This window comes from Panulirus ornatus, chromosome 9 (assembly GCF_036320965.1).
Source record: "Panulirus ornatus isolate Po-2019 chromosome 9, ASM3632096v1, whole genome shotgun sequence".
NCBI classification, from domain to species: Eukaryota; Metazoa; Arthropoda; class Malacostraca; order Decapoda; family Palinuridae; genus Panulirus; species Panulirus ornatus.
In genome coordinates, this window is record NC_092232.1 from 52329637 (window position 1) to 52345876 (window position 16240).

At 38.6% G+C, this 16240-nt stretch overlaps 1 protein-coding gene across 1 annotated transcript in view; it reads right to left on the minus strand.

Moving 5' to 3' along the window:
* LOC139750068 (fat-like cadherin-related tumor suppressor homolog) overlaps positions 1-16240 on the minus strand; it is a 791324-nt gene that overhangs the window by 87816 nt on the left and 687268 nt on the right. Inside the window, 3 exon segments of the mRNA XM_071664403.1 lie at positions 2954-3125; positions 3419-3574; positions 15622-15924. Of these exon segments, the coding sequence (XP_071520504.1) occupies positions 2954-3125; positions 3419-3574; positions 15622-15924 (631 nt within the window).

Below are 16240 nucleotides of genomic sequence, written 5' to 3' on the forward strand. Positions count from 1 at the left end.
GGTATACCGGGGTTGATGTGCTGTCAGTGGATTGAATCAAGGCATGTGTATGGGGGTGGGTTGGGCCATTTCTTTCGTCTGTTTCCTTGCGCTACCTCACAAACGCGGGAGACAGCGACAAAGCAAAAAAAAATAAAAAAAAATATATATATATATATATATATGCATGAAAAAAATGTGTATATGAGTGGATGAGTAATTCTTTGTCTGTTTCCTGGTGCCACCTCGCTGATGCAGGAAACTTATATCAAGTATAATAAAATGAATATAAAATATGTACATGCTGGAGATTAAATGTTTGAGGACATCATGTGGAGTGAGGTGGTTTGATCGAGTAAGTAATGAAAGGGTAAGAGAGATGTGTGGTAATGAGGAGAGTGTGGTTGAGAGAGCAGAAGAGTGTGTGTTGATATGATTTGGACATATGGAGAGAATGAGTAAGGAAAGATTGACTAAGAGGATATATGTGTCAGAGATAGAGGGAACAAGGAGATGCAGGAGACCAAATTGGAGGTGGAAGGATGAAGTGAAAAAGATTTTGAGTGATTGGGGCTTGAACATGCAGGAGGGCGAGAGGGGTGCAAGGAATAAGAGTAAACTGGAGTGGTGTGGTATACTGGGGTCGACATACTGTCAGTGGACTGAACCAGGGCATGTGAAACATCTGGAGTAACCCATGGAAAGGTCTGAGAGGCCTGGATGTGGATAGGGAGCAGCAGTTTTGGTGTATTACACATGACAGCTAGAGACTGAGCATGTATGAATGTGGCTTTTTTTTTGTCTGTTTTCCTGGCACTACCTTGCTGATGCAGGGGAGGGCAATGCTATTTCCTATGGATCGGGGTGGCACCAGGAATGGATATGGGCATGCAAGTATGATTATGCATGTGTGTATATATGTATATGTAAGTTTATGTGTATATATTATTATATTTTTTCATTCTTATTATACATAATCGCTGTTTCCTGCATCAGCGAGGTAGTGCCAGGAAACAGAAAAGGAATGACCCATATATATATACATATACATATACATATATATATATATATATACAGCGCTGGTGGCTGATTCATGTGAGAAACTGCAGAAGCTGGTGACTGAGTTTGGTAAAGTGTGTGGAAGAAGAAAGTTAAGAGTAAATGTGAATAAGAGCAAGGTTATTAGGTACAGTAGGGTTGAGGGTCAAGTCAATTGGGAGGTGAGTTTGAATGGAGAAAAACTGGAGGAAGTGAAGTGTTTTAGATATCTGGGAGTGGATCTGGCAGCGGATGGAACCATGGAAGCGGAAGTGGATCATAGGGTGGGGGAGGGGGCGAAAATTCTGGGGGCCTTGAAGAATGTGTGGAAGTCGAGAACATTATCTCAGAAAGCAAAAATGGGTATGTTTGAAGGAGTAGTGGTTCCAACAATGTTGTATGGTTGCGAGGCGTGGGCTATGGATAGAGTTGTGCGCAGGAGGATGGATGTGCTGGAAATGAGATGTTTGAGGACAATGTGTGGTGTGAGGTGGTTTGATCGAGTGAGTAATGTAAGGGTAAGAGAGATGTGTGGAAATAAAAAGAGCGTGGTTGAGAGAGCAGAAGAGGGTGTTTTGAAGTGGTTTGGGCACATGGAGAGAATGAGTGAGGAAAGATTGACCAAGAGGATATATGTGTCGGAGGTGGAGGGAACGAGGAGAAGAGGGAGACCAAATTGGAGGTGGAAAGATGGAGTGAAAAAGATTTTGTGTGATCGGGGCCTGAACAAGCAGGAGGGTGAAAGGAGGGCAAGGAATAGAGTGAATTGGAGCGATGTGGTATACCGGGGTTGACGTGCTGTCAGTGGATTGAATCAAGGCATGTGAAGCGTCTGGGGTAAACCATGGAAAGCTGTGTAGGTATGTATATTTGCGTGTGTGGACGTATGTATATACATGTGTATGGGGGGGGTTGGGCCATTTCTTTCGTCTGTTTCCTTGCGCTACCTCGCAAACGCGGGAGACAGCGACAAAGTATAATAAAAAAAAAATAACATATACATATACATATATATATATATATACATAAATGTCCATATACATATCAACATATATATACATATACAAACACACACAAACAGATATATACATCTATACACTTAAACATATTCATACTTGCTTGCCTTCAACCATTCCTGTCACTACCCAACTCCACAGGAAACAGCATTGTTACCCCCTGCTTGAGTGAGAGGGTATATGTATATGTATGTTTATGTTCATGCATGTATATATGTATATATATGAGTGGATAGGTCTTTCTTCATCTGTTTCCTGGCACTACCTCACTGATGTGGGAGACAGTGATCAAGTATAATAAAATAAATCTCTCTCTCTATATATATATTTATCTATTTCATTTATTATACTCTGTCACTGTCTCCCTCGTTAGTGAGGTAGCACAAGGAAACAGATGAAAGAATGACATACAAAAGGGTAATAAATTTGGTGAAACAGTCAAAATAAGTGCAATTTTTTGTGTTAAGTCATCCAATTTTTACCATTTCACCAATTAAGAACCTGCATATGCCTAACTTGATTGTGTGAGATAGAGAAACACATATGCAAAACTGAGAGGATATGGCAGATATATATCTTCTCCAATCAAACAAGCCATAAATGGGATGCTCATGGCACAAAGTCACTGGCCTACTTCCATTTATACAAAGAAATCTATGGAAAAGAAAGTGAATAGGACAACCCTAGTGATTATTCAAGTAAATTTCTTACTGACTGGTGAAGGGATCTGAAAAAGCTTGTTCTTTACAATTCTCTTTCATTATAGTCCTTGCATGAGGAACATGGTACCCCTAAAAATTCACAAACCAATATCCTACCTGCCAGAAGAGGAGGAAAGGATGCATGAAAGACCTAGTAATATCAAACCCGCTGCTACAGAATCAATAAGGTTTAAATGTATATTTAAGTAATAAATTTACCTCCATCATAGGCACTTATGATGAGCTCATATTCACTTTTGAGACCCTCAAGTGTTTCTTTGATACTAATTTCACCTGTTGAACGACTCACAGCAAACACTTCTCCATTTCCACGTTGCAATTCATAATGGACATCACGATTTTCATCAGTGTCAAAATCAGTAGCATGAACCTAAAGAAAAAGATAAGCAATACAATAATACCATCACTTCTAAATCATACAAACCAGTTATCTATCAATTTTACCATTATTCAAATGTCATTATTGTTAATAAAGTATAGTGTTAATATATGTTTAATAAATGACACTGTTCAGATGCTGAATTCGTTTATGCAAATGATAAATCTAACAAAAAATCACATCAACTTAAAGTAAATGTAACATTTGATACACATTTTTGCTTAACATCATTTGTATAATTTTCATTTTTCATAGATATCAATATCAGTGTCCATACTACTCACCCTAAAAACTACCTGTTGTTTCTTGGCATCAACAGAAATAACTCCATAGTATGGTGTGTTGACAAAGATGGGAGCATTATCATTTTTGTCTGTTACTACCACATGTACCTGCACATGAGCCACACGAGCCGGAACAGTGTTTGCTATGCTGCGAGCCTGTCAACAAGAGGATGATAAAACTTAAAAATCACAACTGATTCAAATGTCTCAATAATTTCTAAAGCATTCCATGAAGAAATCTTTTAAATAAGATGAGAATTTTCTCAGACAAAAATGTCGTGTTTTTCTATCTATCTAGCTGTAATCATAACTACTCCTGATTCCATGGTGTGAATCATGTACATACAGCCTCTCAAAATGATAAAATATATACTCAAAGATTTGTGTTTAAATGAAATATGAAACACTTACATGTGAACTCTTTATTCTTTCAAAGTTGATTTGTTTACAACAACTCTCTACACAAAACATTCCTCTGCATTCAGTATCAAGTGAATCCTTAAGCATTATTACCTAACATATACAAAGCCCTAACCAATTCCCTCAATGCATTAGTTCATCTCTTCTGTGGTCTACCTCTCCATCTTGAAAATTCAAATACACTGTTATATATTTCTTCTTGACCACCTATCATCTGGCATGCATTCTTTATGTTGAAAACATCCTACAGTGCAATTCCATATGCCTTTCTGAAGACTTTTACACACTCTATATCCTTCTCACATTTTCACAATGTCCTATGCTCTCTTCTCTAATTTTAATACACAAGTTATACACCTATATTGTCCTTATTTTTCACCTTTCTTGAACTATATATACCATATACTGGAACTGTCATCCATACATTAGAGGTGGGCCAATTAGTTAGTCCTGATGTAAGCTTCCTGTGCACTTAACACAAATTCTTTTCAAATCACAAAGCTTTTAGTGCAACTCCCAAGCTTTTCCATGCAACCATGAATACTGGACTTTGTCTTCAAATGTTTCAACTCACTCACAGCTTCTAATGCTTCACCATTCAAATCATACTGTGATATCTCTTCCTAAACTTAAGTTTAAGATGAGTTTGCAGTCACTTTCACAATCCACTTTCTATATACATTGTCAAATCAACAAATGCTTTTATCCAACCCCACTGCTGATTAAGCCAAGGACATAAAACAACTGTGGTGACTTCCTTTCTGGTTCTCCAAGATTGAGAAATACAATCTTGTTAACCAACCATGCTCTCTCATCTCATATAAAGCCAAACCCATTAAACCATTAAAGAAATATTGTGAAATCACACGACCCAGATGAACTACATCATTCATTAGTTGTTATTCGCTGATGATACAGAGCTGGTGGCTGATTCGGGTGAGAAACTGCAGAAGCTGGTGACTGAGTGTGATAAAGTGTGTGAAAGAAGAAAGCTGAGAGTAAATGTGAATAAGAGCAAGGAAATCCGGGTCAATAGGGTTGAGGGACAAGTTAACTCGGAGGTAACTTTGAATGGAGAAAAACTGGAGAAAGTGAAGTGTTTTAGACATTGGGGAGTGGACTTAGCAGTGGATGGAACCATGGAGGCAGAAATGAGTCACAGGGTGGGGGAGGGGGAGGGTCTGGAACTGTTGAAGAATGTGTGGAAGGTGAGAACATTATCTCAGAGAGCAAAAAAGGGTATGTTTGAAGGAATAATGGTTCCAACAATATTATATGGTTGTGAGGCATGGGCTATAGATAGGGTTGTGTGGAGGGTGATGAAATGTAGGAGGACAATATGTGGTGTGAGGTGGTTTGACTGAGTAAGTAATGAAAGGGTAAGAGAGATGTGTGGTAATAAAAAGAGTGTGGTTGAGAGAGCAGAAGAGGGTGTGTTGAAATGGTTTGGTCACATGGAGAGAATGAGTGAGGAGAGATTGACAAAGAGCATATGGGTGTCAGAGGTAGAGGGAATGAGGAGAAGCAGGGAGAAGCGGGAGACCAAACTGGAAGTGGAATGATGGAGTGAAAAAGATTTTGAGGGGTTGGGGCATGAACATACAGGAGGGTGAAAGGTGTGCAAAGAATAGAGTGAATTGGAACGATTTGGTATACCGGGGTTGAAGTTCTTTCAATGGATTGAACCAGGGCATGTGAAACGTCTGGGGTAAACCATGGAAAGTTTTGAGGGGCCTGGATGTGCAAAGGGAGCTGTGGTTTCGGTGCATTACACATGACAGCTAGAGACTGAGTGTGAATGAATGTGGCCTTTGTCGTCTTTTCCTAGCGCTACCTCGTGCACAGGTGGGGGGAGGGGGTTGTCATTTCATATGTGGCGGGGTGTTGACAGGAATGAATAAGGGCAGAGAGTGTGAATTATGTACATGTGTATGTATGTATATGTCTGTGTGTGTATATATATGTATATGTTGAGATGTATAGGTGTGTATATGTGCGTGTGTGGACGTGTATGTATATACATGTGTATGTGGGTAGGTTAGTTGAGAGAACTAAAGTGAAAATTCTCTTTTACTATATATTACAGGTTCCAGTTGTGGGCAAAAGTCCCTATCAAGGCTGGACCTTAATTGAAATACAGAAAGGATTGTGGGGATGGAAAATATGGACTACCATGAATGGCCAGAAGAAGTGCCACTATATAGCCTAGAAAAAAGAAGAAAAAGATACAAGATAATTTACGCATGTAAACGAATTGATGATATGAAAGAAAGTGTGCTAAATCTGAAAGCCTCTGAACAGGAAAGTATTCAAGAATACCATCAGACAATAACGGATGACAGCTCAACCAAGAAACTAAAACTATTACTGAATGTACATCCAGGAAAAGTAAGAAACATACATGGAACAACTATTTTCACTGTTGGAGGCTTCAGTAATGGACAAACGTCCAAATCAAGGCCAGAACTTAATTGAAATATAGAAAGGTTAATGAAAGGAAAAAAATAAGAGACGAAGGAAGATATTTGAAAATTTTGTAGGAAATGAAAAACCTGTCTTTTAAAATCAGCCAGGTCACAGGTACTAGGAAATCATGAGGGCATAGAGAGTTCCAGAGATTCAATGTGTATGGAAAGAAAAGGTTATCAAAATGGCCCATCCTTCAGCTGCCAATGGCCACACAGTAATCATTTGATTCAGCAGCTTGTTGTGTGCAGCACGGTCTAGCTAGTGGCAGGGGCATACAAGCAACCAGATCTTGGGAGCAAAAAGCAAAGTAATACCTACAGAAGAGGTAAAGTGAACCAAAATTGTGGCATGGGCAAAAGGGTCAAGTTTGAAGTTGACCTGTGAGTGCTTATAAGTTGATCACTTTCGACTCAACTTTGTCAAGTAAAGATGCAGAGCTACAGCCACTCCAGACGTGAGAGCTGTACTCCACACAAGGATCAATCAATCTTTTGTATAAACAGAGCAACTGTTCGGAAGAAAAGAAATTCCAACATCTAAACAAGACCCCCACTTTCTTAGAATTAGACCCCACTTTTTCTGTGATATGGGGTTTCCAAGATAAGGTGGATATTATGGTATGTTCACTCAGTCAAGACGTGGAATAAGAGAACCATTAATGGAGAAAGGAAAGTTGTGACGGATTTTCCATAGAGAGATGGGGAGAAACTGAATTCTGGAGGCATTAAACTTTACCAGATTTAATTTAACCCAATGAGATATCTTGTCCAAGTCTGAGTTTACGGAGAAAGCTGAATTGAGACGAGAAGCAGATCAAGTGAAAGAAGGAGCAGAACTGACGAATGTCAAGGAATGCAGTGTTAAGTAATCAGCTTAGGAGTGCATTTCATCATTTGTGGAAGAAAGAAAATCATTGATAAAGAGGGGAAAATTGTAGGAGAAAGGACAGAACCTTGAAAAACACTGCTGTTGATGGAGGTGGGAGTGGCTGATCCATCATCAAACAAAGAGATAGATCAGCCAGAGTGGAAGCAAAGCAAGGATGGAAAGCTTAGAGATAAGACTGATATCACACACTGTCAAAAGCTTTGGATATGTCAAGGGCAACTACACAAAATTTCCTAAAATCTTTCAGGGATGATAAACAGACATTAGTAAGATAGGAAAGACTATAACCAATGGCTCTCACCATACTGGTGATCAAAGAAAAGACTGAGATTTAAGACATCTGAAGATATGGGAGATGAGAAGGGATTGAAAGAATCTGAAAATAGTAGATGTCAAAACAAGATGATGGGTAGAGGATTTAGAAATAAAGAAATATTTAAAGGAAAACTTGACATATAGTTGAAATCAATCCCACATGAACCAAGAACTGATAATCATGTAATGCAGGTGGCAGTTGCAAAGAATAGTCTATTATATCAAGCAAGACATACAGTGAGTGCTCACGCCCTAGCTCTGCCATTGTGGCAGGGTTAGGTAGGTACCTACTCTCTATCTCCCAACCATTAATTCTGATGAGAAATAGCTATGTCTTTTTCCCCATCATATCCAATCAATTCTTTAACCTTTAAAGGACTATTTTCAATGGTTTGGACACCTGGTATGTATGAACCTTGCAACAATTGTGTGTACTACATTTTTCCACCTGCATTTAAAGGATCCAATGCTTCCTTTGCTGCCTAGAGGAATGCATGAATGTTAGATGGCACACCTAAGTCTAAATGGAATGCAAAATATGTATGTATGTATGAACCTTGCAACATATGTGTGTACTACATTTTTCCATCTGTGTTTAAAGGATCCAATGCTTCTTTTACTGCCTAGAGGAATGTATGAATGTTAGATGGCACACCTAAGTCTAACTGGAATGTAAGATATTGGTAAGGATCATATGACCAGAGATAAATGAGGTCAAAAGACATACTGTGTTCCTGACACATGGGCCCTTGCCTAACTATGCAGTGTAATCAAATGAAATATAAGGTGCACATGACAACAGCAACCTAACATATCTACATGTCAGAAGACCATGAAGAGTGATTCTGAAAGTAATATTTGGGGAAGACAATCTCAAAGCACATGGAATTAAATGAAAGGGAAGATCACGTGCTGGGTCGGTGAGTACACATTCAGATTGAATGGCAGTGGTGCATAAAGACTTAAAGGTCTCTGCTTTTGCTTTTAAAGGACTGAGGCTGTTTAAATGGCTTATGATGCTTCTTTTTCAGTGCTCTAAATACTATACCCTCAAAAATGCACTATATGTGGAAAAGAACATTTTAGAAATCCAGCATACAGAGAGGATTAAAGTACTCTCTCTCCAAACCTTAAAAACTTCATCCGTCATCTGCAGCACTCCCCCAGACTTCCTAAACATCTTATAATTTTTCTTGAAATTCTCATTCACTTTCCTCCAAAAATCCTGATCTGCTTTTCTTTGTTCCAATACACATTTGAGGCACTTCTATTCATGACTTGAGAGTTTACATTCTTTGTCCTCTATGCATCACTATATTCTGGAAAATTCACCTCTTTTCAAACTCTCATTTTTCATCAAATTTCTTGAATCTTCTATCCACTATTTCTCATTTTTCATTACCTAGACTGACACTGACACACATCTCCATGACAAACTCTAATAGTGCATTCCTGAACTACCTCAAAGCACCACAACCTCTCTACGTCTCATTTGACTTTCCTTAGAAGTTAAGTTTTACACTTTCATGCCTTAAAATTTCTACTTTCATTCATATTTTTTAACTCACATTTCAAGTCCTAAACGGAAATATCTACTATACATGGTTAACCTACATATTACTATCATATGACCTGATAATCCCTTTCCTACAAGCACATCATGCACAAACCTTACTGTGTTTTTCTTAATAAGAACTTATAAATTTCTACTTTGGACTATCCTGTCTTCTGTGTCTCTGTACTAGGTGTGTTTATGAATATCAAATGTTCATTGTATGTTTTTACAACATCCACATTCATCAATGCCCATAATTTATGTACAATACCATTCTACTATTGCCATTTACACCTGGGACCCCATACCTTCCTTCCACCTCTGGTCCGTCTCTCATCCATTCCTTCATGTCACTAATTACAAAAAGTTCCTTTCTTAGTTCTACATCCTCCATTGATTTTACAGTTCTCTTCAGGGAGATCTTTAACACTCTTTTCTTTATTTTTAGTTAATGAATATGCAAGCACTATAAACCTCTCAAACTTGAATTTTGCAACTAATGATCAAGTTACCACACCTGCTTTCATATACAATTCCTTAAAATACTTTAAGTACCCTACAGTGACATTAAAGCCTGGAGCTTTAGTGGTATATACAAAACTATAAAACAGGTACAAAAACTTTAATAGAAAAATAATTGCTGTACATCAGCTTGGATACAAGGACTGTATTCTACCATATGAAGATGTAGACAAAAAATTTAAGACAGAGAAACCATCAGCACTGTATTTGAAATGCAAAGCAAGCTTTAGCAAATTGCTATAAAGTAAAAGAGCAAGGAAAAGAGGCTCCTTTGTATGTTGTGATGATGGTGAGAAAGGAAAACAACTGCCTATAGTCTATCAAAAGAGGTCTGATGTATGCTATGATCTATGTTACAAAACATATTACAGTATACTCGATTCAATCGACTAATAAGGGTGACAGGCTGTCCATTAATACCAATTGTCTGTTCAATTACAGTTTTTCATACACTTACCAATGGACAAATATAAAGAGCTAATATGCATTACTGTATAATGTATAATTATCATGAAACAGAGCATGAAAAAGAAATGACAATACAGTGTACTGTAGACTGTTTAAATCAACTTACCTGTTGTATCTAGTAAATCTTGATACAGTTGTAAATTGCTGTAATGTACAGTGGGGACACTTCAATAAAGAGTATTCACAGTAAGGTGTGCAAAATGATTCTTTTCTTACTACTTCCACAAGATTCTGGTGACCTCTTGCTGGTCTGGTAAAAGGTTCTAGTAAAGATGTAGCAGAAGGAGCAACAAGTTTGTAAAGAGAGTCAAGATCTGGCTGTGTTTTGCTTAGGTGCTGCTTCCTTATCATGATTTCCCTGGAGGTTCTTGAATGGCCATAACAAGTTTGAGCTTTACCTGTTCACGTTCCTCATCAGACGTACCATCACTTTCTTCAAGAGTCTCACCTGCCAAAACATTATCTGCAATCTCCTCCTCTGTTAACTGCTGGTACCCACTATCAGCCTTATCATCTTCAAGCCAGGCAGCAATATTGTCCTCAGGAGCAACATTTTCTCCAGTCTTCCAAATTATCTTGTGGTTGCCTATTTGCTCACAACCCTGAAAATCAGGCTCAGCAAAGAGCTTCTTCCAGCTACTGGCAATTGTCCTCATCTTCACGTCTTTCAAAGCAGCTGCCCAGTTGAAAGTTGCTGACTTGGGGTTTTGCAATGTCCTCTTGCTGGAGACTTCTCAACACCATATTGACATCACATATAGGCCAACAAACATATCAGACTCAAGCTTCTTGATAAGTTCTAATTTCTGGCTTTATCTGATATTTACATGCTTTCTTTTCTCATTACCTTAGGACCCATGATGACTATTAATGCATGTGAGAAAGAAAGCTAAAAATCTGCTTTTGTAGCATAAATGCAAGATGAAACAAGCTGGGTCAGTCAAGGGTCAAGCTTTATATACATGCATCTACTGTACATGCACTGACCAGAAGTTAGCCTGGATGATTCTAAAAGAATTTGAGCGTAATTTGACAGCACAGATACAAAATAGAAAAGTTGGACTTGGTCCATTATTTCCAAAGTCCATTAGTTCTGGGTCCATTCAACAGATGGCTTACTGTATAAACCAACCCTAGCCAAAGAAACACATTAAAACTCTAACAACCTTTCACTTAGCATATTTCTTTGCAATATTTTTGAACAACCTTTCACTTTGCACATTTCTTTGCAATATTTGTCTTTAACCTGAGTATGGGGCCTTAGAACAAATAGGGAACCCAGAGTGATAAAGAACGTGATTATTCCCTCTTGCAGCATAATAGACAAGAGTCTCTTCCATACAGGTAACTTAACCATGTAGTGGATGCCTATCCATCATTTAATTAACATGCATCCATAATTAAGTTCAATCATGTTAGAATGAAAATACTACAACCATTTACTGATGAGTAGAATTAGTAACATTATTTTTTTTTATTATACTTTGTCGCTGTCTCCCGCGTTTGCGAGGTAGCGCAAGGAAACAGATGAAAGAAATGGCCCAACCCCCCCCCCATACACATGTATATACATACGTCCACACACGCAAATATACATACCTACACAGCTTTCCATGGTTTACCCCAGACGCTTCACATGCCTTGATTCAATCCACTGACAGCACGTCAACCCTGGTATACCACATCGCTCCAATTCACTCTATTCCTTGCCCTCCTTTCACCCTCCTGCATGTTCAGGCCCCGATCACACAAAATCTTTTTCACTCCATCTTTCCACCTCCAATTTGGTCTCCCTCTTCTCCTTGTTCCCTCCACCTCCGACACATATATCCTCTTGGTCAATCTTTCCTCACTCATCCTCTCCATGTGCCCAAACCACTTCAAAACACCCTCTTCTGCTCTCTCAACCACGCTCTTTTTATTTCCACACATCTCTCTTACCCTTACGTTACTCACTCGATCAAACCACCTCACACCACACATTGTCCTCATACATCTCATTTCCAGCACATCCATCCTCCTGCACACAACTCTATCCATAGCCCACGCCTCGCAACCATACAACATTGTTGGAACCACTATTCCTTCAAACATACCCATTTTTGCTTTCTGAGATAACGTTCTCGACTTCCACACATTCTTCAAGGCCCCCAGGATTTTCGCCCCCTCCCCCACCCTATGATCCACTTCCGCTTCCATGGTTCCATCCGCTGCCAGATCCACTCCCAGATATCTAAAACACTTCACTTCCTCCAGTTTTTCTCCATTCAAACTCACCTCCCAATTGATTTGACACTCAACCCTACTGTACCTAATAACCTTGCTCTTATTCACATTTACTCTTAACTTTCTTCTTCCACACACTTTTCCAAACTCAGTCACCAGCTTCTGCAGTTTCTCACATGAATCAGCCACCAGCGCTGTATCATCAGCGAACAACAACTGACTCACTTCCCAAGCTCTCTCATCCCCAACAGACTTCATACTTGCCCCTCTTTCCAAAACTCTTGCATTTACCTCCCTAACAACCCCATCCATAAACAAATTAAACAACCATGGAGACATCACACACCCCTGCCGCAAACCTACATTCACTGAGAACCAATCACTTTCCTCTCTTCCTACACGTACACATGCCTTACATTAATTTTCCTATAATCATCCAGCTCTATAAACAAGATATTAATAAGAAAATGATCAGTCATGTTTTCATACCAAGATCTGGAATATCTCAGCTCAATAGTTTAAATTTCCATTATCTGACAATACATCATCAGAAAAACCATTCATATGATCCTTATATTGAGGAAGACATTTTCATACGGTAAAATTATCACACAGCTGAACAGCAAGAAACATACATACAAACTATAAAGATACTTGAGCACTACTACTCATCTGCCTGGTCTTCCATCCTCTTAAAAGCAAATATAACAAAGCTACAAACCATACAAGATAGTGCACACATAACAACCACCAGCTGCCTTGCAATCACAAAGGCAAACACTCAACACTTTCACAATGAAACAAAGATCGTACTAATGTTTGGTACCCAATTCTATGCAACAGCTCTACACCCCTCTCACCAAACAACTCTAAAGTAAACCACCAATGCCTGAGTAGAAATAAAATGACTATCTCTGCCACGAACTTCAGTAACCTCTACTCAGAGATACCCCACCCCAAACAAAAATAACACTGCCAAAACACATACACCTTGAAATAACAAGCACTATACAACCTCCCTCCCTAGTTTTAAATCCCAACCCACCAGCTATACACCCAGCAGAAATCACACTCCCCAAGCACACGTCACACTCTCCTGCCAGCGCTCTGGATATCACCCATTACCACAACACTACAAATACTGTTTCACTTAGAGACTTATGCAACACAGTAAATGTTAACATGAAGCATATACTGCCAAAAATAGCAAAAGAAATCCTACAAAGTTTTATAGTTATGTCTAAAGTGAAAGAGTTATTACCCAGTCAATTCGTTCGTTACTTATGGAAGACATTGACTTGGATCGAGATAATGAAGCAATGGCAAAAACTTAACCTTTTTTGCATCTGTATTTACAACTGAAGTCACAACTCACATCCCAAATCCAGTTTCATTAGCAAGAGAGGAGAATGTCCTATAATGAATTGATGTAAAAGCTCAAGATATACTAACAGCAATAAACAATGAAATTAAATAAAATAACTATCAAAGTCACAACTCATGTCCCAAATCCAGTTTCATTAGCAAGAGAGGAGAATGTTCTATAATGATCTGACATAAAAGCTCAAGATATACTAACAGCAATAAATGGAATGAAATTACACAAAACAACTAGCTCTGCGAAATTTTTATTCAGACAATGAAAGATGTAAAAAATGAGAAAGTTAAGCCCTTGACTGCTCTTTTCAATGAGTCACATTAATAGTCCCATGGCACTGATTGCAGACTCAGTTGAGAAAATGCAGAAGTTGGTGCCACAGTTTGGGAAAATGTGTCAAAGATGAAACTTGAGAGCAAATGTGAATAAAGTTAGGTTATTAGGTTTAGCAGCATAAGTAAATGTTAACTGGGGTATGAATATGAATGGTGAAAACTTGGAGGAAGAAGGGCATCTTAGATACCTGGGAGTTGATGTGGCAGTTAGTGGAACCATGGAAGTGGAGGTGACTCATATGGTGGGTAAGGAGGCAAAGGTTCTGGGAGCAATAAGGAATGTGTAGAAAGAGACTTCACTACTTGGAAGGACAAAAATGGGTATGTTTGAAGGTATTGTATTCCCAGTGATGTTGTATGGATGCAAGGAATTGACAATAGATGAGAATGTATAGAAGAGGGTGAATGTGTTGGAAATTAAATACATGAGGACAATATGTGGTGTGCCCCTGAGGATAGGGGTAAAAGAATACTTCCCACGTATTCCCTGTGTGTCATAGAAGGCGACTAAAAGGGGTGGGAGCAGGGGCTGGAACTTCTCCCCTCCTGTTTTACTTTTCCAAAAGAAGGAACAGAGAAGGAGGGCAAGTGAGGATTCTTCCCTCTAAGGCTCAGTCATCTGTTCTTTACACTACCTCACTAATGCAGGAAATGGTAGACATGTATGAAAAAAAAAAAATGGTGTTAGGAAGGTTAATCAAGTAAGTAATGACAGGGTTAGGTTGTGATAAGAAGAGTATGGTTAAGAGAGCTGAGGAGAGTGTGCTGAAATGGTTTGGATATATGGTGAGAATGAATGAAGAAGAGTACATGTCAGAAGTCTGTCAGAAGTGAAGGGGACAAGGGGAAAGAGACCAAACTGGAGATGGAAGGATGGAGTGGAACAAGGTTTGAGTGCCACTGGCCTGAACATGCAGGAGGGTGAAAGGCATATTATGGATAGAGCAAACTGGAGCAATGTGATATACTGGGAGCAATGCTCTATCAGTGGATGAACCAGGGAATATAAAGCAGCCAGGGAAAACCATAGACAGATCTGAGGGACACATGACAGGTAAAGAATGGATGTGAGCGAAATGAGGCATTTTCTTCTGCTGTTCCATTTCTGATGCACTGCACTATTGTGAATTACAGCAAACATATGTAAAAGAAGGAAAATAAATAAGTATAACATGCAAAAAAGCATAAAAAAAAAGGGTCAAACATAAATACTGCATATGGTCACTGCCATATTATAAGAGATGAAGTTGGTGGTGCCTCCCAATCCAGGTCTCCTAAAATAGAACAAAGATCACACAAATCATGCCTTGTAAAATCAGATTAAAAGGAAAGGATTTGGATTTGACAGGGTAGGCCAACCACTTAGGTAAAGACACCATCTATATGCCAAGTTAAAGGCAAGCAGATTGCAATATGCCATGCAAACAAGATTGAATAAGGTGGTAAGTTCCTCTGAATGAGCATCCAGTGACTCACACAATTTAGGTTGGTCAAAAAGGTGGAAAATGGCATAGATTCCAAAAATGTAAGAGGATTACATGGCATTTTATTCCCCTACATGCAAGAGCTCTTGCAGATGTTTATAGAGATCTATCTGTAGGAATGAAAAAAAATCTCATTTTCTTACCTCTACAACTAACAAGTAGTTATCCTGGACTTCTCGGTCAAAGGGTTTTCCAGTTGTCTGAATAACACCGGATGTGTCTCCAATACTGAACATATCAGTAGGGTTGAGAATGCTGAATTTGAGATGTTCATTGAGATTACTTCCTAAGACATGAACCATTGCAACCTTGTCAATACGGGTACTGTTTTCTTCAACGGCAGCAAAATATTTATCCTCACTAAACCTTAAGCCAGTCAGGGGTATCGGTTCAATGTAAATATTCACTGCAGCACTTGAAGCAAACTGTCCATCACTAACAGTAACCTGTAAGAAAAAGTTACAGTTTGTTTAATAATTCTAGAAATACATACATATTTCCAAGGGTATATGATTAAACAAAAGTTACACAAAATTTTGTCATATGTGAATATATTTTTGTGATCATTTTATTACCATGCCACTTCATTAAAGACTATATTCTATTTTGGGTTACAAATACACAGAATTCTGGCACTTATGAAAAAACATGTCAGTAGTTTCAGGCATACATACATGAAGAAATACTTCAAACTAAGACACTAAGACATAAAAGATGAAATGCATACATTTGTGTATACTTTTGTTTATAAAACAAATATCA